The sequence below is a fragment of the Symphalangus syndactylus genome, chromosome 20, assembly GCF_028878055.3.
Source record: "Symphalangus syndactylus isolate Jambi chromosome 20, NHGRI_mSymSyn1-v2.1_pri, whole genome shotgun sequence".
In the NCBI taxonomy this organism is placed as follows: Eukaryota; Metazoa; Chordata; class Mammalia; order Primates; family Hylobatidae; genus Symphalangus; species Symphalangus syndactylus.
This window is the reverse complement of record NC_072442.2, coordinates 41,881,580-41,884,985: the sequence shown is the minus strand read 5'-3', so window position 1 is coordinate 41,884,985 and position 3,406 is coordinate 41,881,580. Positions and strand designations below refer to the sequence as shown.

Below are 3,406 nucleotides of genomic sequence, written 5' to 3'. Positions count from 1 at the left end.
CATTTGGGATTATAGGTGTGTGCCACCATGCCTGCCTAATTTTTGTATTTTTAGTGGAGTTGGGTTTTTGCCATATTGGCCAATCTGGTCTCGAACTCCTGACTTTAGGTGATCCGCCTGCCTCAGCCTCCCAAAGTGCTGGGATTACAGGCGTGAGCCATGGTTCCTGGCCCATTTATTCATTTCTAATGGTGGAGAAAAATCTCTGCCTCATGGGGTTGCTGGTGGTTTTAAGTAAGATCATTGCTGTAAGGTGCAGTCATTTAAAATCCAGCCCAGTTGTTCTTTTCCCAACTGAGTTCATCATCTCTCCTCTCAATTAAACTCTGTATGTCTATTGTTGAACTTATCATTGTATTGCAGTGAGTTTGTCTGCATGCTTATCTGCCCACTAGACAGCGAGATCCAAGAGAATGGGTGAATAGGTCTTATTCCTGTGGCATCCTCTGAACCCAGCCCAAGGCCTTGTATGGAAGACTAGAAGGTGGATAAATAATAAATTTCATTCTTCTTTCCCTGTTCACAATGCTCAGAAATACCGATTATCCAGTTTGGAGGTGAGGATCCTTCTTCCAAGACTACCTGTAGCTCTGAGGATTCAAAATTTAGCACATCAATAAATAAACAGCTTCTTTATGGGTAGGTAAACAGCTTCCAGATCAACAAATGGTGGTATAATAAGATGTTCCTCTGCAAACTGGCCCAAACAACAATGAGGAAAAGATGCAGTAGTCCCAAACAGAACACACAAGTGAGGGGGTATAAAAGTGAGGGCCTCAGGGAGCTGTCACAGTCAGGTAGCGACCTCTCTGCACTCAGCACAAGGAAGCACGGCCACCTCCATCATGCCTGGCAGTTGCTGTTCTAGGAAATGCTTCTCCGTGCCAGCCATTTCTCTCTGCTCCACTGAGGTGAGCTGTGGAGGCCCCATCTGCCTGCCCAGTTCCTGCCAGAGCCAGACATGGCAGCTGGTGACTTGTCAAGACAGCTGTGGATCATCCAGCTGTGGGCCACAGTGCTATCAGCCCTCCTGTCCTGTGAGCAGCTGTGCCCAACCCCTGTGCTGTGAGCCTGTCATCTGTGAGCCTTCTTGCTCTGTGCACAGCTGCTGCCAACCCGTGTGCTGTGAGGCCACCACCTGTGAGCCCTCTTGCTCTGTGAGCAGCTGTTGCCAACCTGTGTGCTTTGAGGCCACCATTTGTGAGCCTTCTTGCTCCGTGAGCAGCTGTGCTCAATCTGTGTGCTGTGAGCCTGCTATTTGTGAGCCTTCTTGCTCTGTGAGCAGCTGCTGCCAACCTGTGTGCTGTGAGCCTGATGTTTGTGAGCCTTCTTGCTCCGTGAGCAGCTGCTGCCAACCTGTAGGCTCTGAGGCCACTTCCTGCCAACCAGTCCTCTGTGTGCCCACTTCCTGCCAGCCTGTCCTCTGCAAATCCAGCTGCTGCCAGCCAGTTGTCTGTGAGCCCAGCTGCTGTTCAGCTGTCTGCACCCTGCCTAGTTCCTGCCAACCTGTGGTCTGTGAGCCTGCCTGCTGTCAGCCGGTGTGCCCGACACCTACCTGCTCTGTGACCAGTAGCTGCCAGGCTGTCTGCTGTGACCCCAGCCCTTGTGAGCCATCTTGCTCAGAGTCTAGGATCTGCCAGCCAGCTACCTGTGTGGCTCTGGTCTGTGAGCCAGTTGGCCTCCACCCTGTCTGCTGTGTTCAGAGCCCGTGCGAGCAACCTTGTGTCCCCAACACTTGCCAAGAGCCTTCTTGTTGTGTCTCCAGTATTTGCCAACCCATCTGCTCTGAGCCCAGCCCCTGCTCACCAGCTGTCTGTGTGCCCAGTCCATGCCAACCTACTTGCTATGTAGTCAAGCGCTGTCATTCTGTCTGCCCTGAGCCAGTTTCCTGCCCATCTACTTCCTGCCGACCTCTTTCCTGCCGTGCAGGGTCTTCTGCATCTGCCATCTGCCGACCAACTTGTCCTAGGACTTTCTACATACCCAGTTCCAGCAAACAGCCTTGCAGCGCTATGGTTTCCTACCGCCCGGTCTCCCGTCCGATCTGCCGCCCAGTCTGCTCTGGACTCCTCACCTATAGGCAGCCATACGTGACATCCATCTCCTACCGTCCTGCCTGCTACCGCCCATGCTACTCCATCCTGCGCCGCCCAGCCTGTGTCACTTCCTACTCTTACCGCCCAGTCTGCTTCCGCCCATCTTGCACTGAGTCTGACTCTTGCAAACGGGATTGCAAAAAATCCACTTCCAGCCAACTGGATTGTGTTGACTCAACCCCCTGCAAGACGGATGTCTCAGAAGAGGGTCCCTGCCAGCCCACTGAGGCCAAACCCATCAGTCCAACCACCCGTGAGGCCGCAGCAGCTCAGCCTGCTGCCAGCAAGCCTGCCAACTGCTAAACTGGCTTCAGCCCCTCAATTCTTGCAAAGCAAGCCACCAGCTAGAGACAAAACTGCAGTGTCCTCCCCAAAGCTCATTATGACTTAGCTAGGAGCTCTTTCTTTCTGCATTGTTACTCACCATCTGCTTACACCTCAAAGAACTCATCAGAAATGTCAGTATCCTGATCACTTAAGTGAAGGCCTTCTGGACAGTGAGAGGGAGACATTCCATGTTCTTGTCTTCTGCTGCGATTAAGCTGAGAAGAGCCGCTTTGCCGCACCATCTCAGGTCTCTTTCCTGCATGTAGGTTTTTTCTGTCATCTTGTATGTGCTCCCTTGCTATGCATGCTTGTGTTCCTTAGGGACTTCTCCAATCAGGTAAAATACGTAACTGTCCAATAAAGGTGGCTAAGCTGAAGCGACTTGCTGTTCTCCTTGCTCTTCCATTAATGCCATAGTCTCATCAGTGATTTGCTTCTTCTTTAACAGCAGCTCCATTCAACCATCCATCCACCCACCCATCCCTCAGGCATTATTAGACAGCAGCTAGGTGCCAGGGACTGTGTTTAGCTCTAAGAATAAACATAAGAAGTCTCAGTCTTTGCTGTCAAGAAGCTCACTCTCTGGTGGGCAGCAAGACAATTATGACATTCCTTTGTGCCAAGTACTCAGAGATAAGCACAGAGCACCATGAACTCAGCAGTGTGTGGTGGGGGAACAAGGAAAGAATTATTGGAGAATGTGATACTGGCATCGAGCCTTTCAGTACGAGTAGGAATTAACTAGTTACAAACAGGAAAGGAAAAGCTTTCTAGGCAAAGGAGACATGTATAAGTGAACGGGGCTTGAGAGCAAATTGTTCATTAGGCGAGGCATGGGAGAGCTGTTCTTCAAGGAATGAGCCATGAGGTCAGATCGTAGACAGTGATCTGTCTATGTTGAGCCTGGCATGCTAGACAGAGGTGTTTGGGTTTGATGCAGGGCTGACATGAAGGCATCAGGGGGCTGCATGCAGGGAGGTAAC

At 51.2% G+C, this 3,406-nt stretch overlaps 1 protein-coding gene across 1 annotated transcript; it reads left to right on the top strand.

Annotated features, from left to right (window-relative positions):
• The first annotated feature begins 795 nt into the window (after positions 1–795).
• Positions 796–2,784, top strand: KRTAP16-1 (keratin associated protein 16-1). The gene has a single exon (XM_055256336.2). The coding sequence runs from the start codon at positions 846–848 to the stop codon at positions 2,397–2,399; it is 1,554 nt and encodes a 517-aa protein (XP_055112311.2). The 5' UTR covers positions 796–845; the 3' UTR covers positions 2,400–2,784.
• Positions 2,785–3,406: the final 622 nt, after the last annotated feature.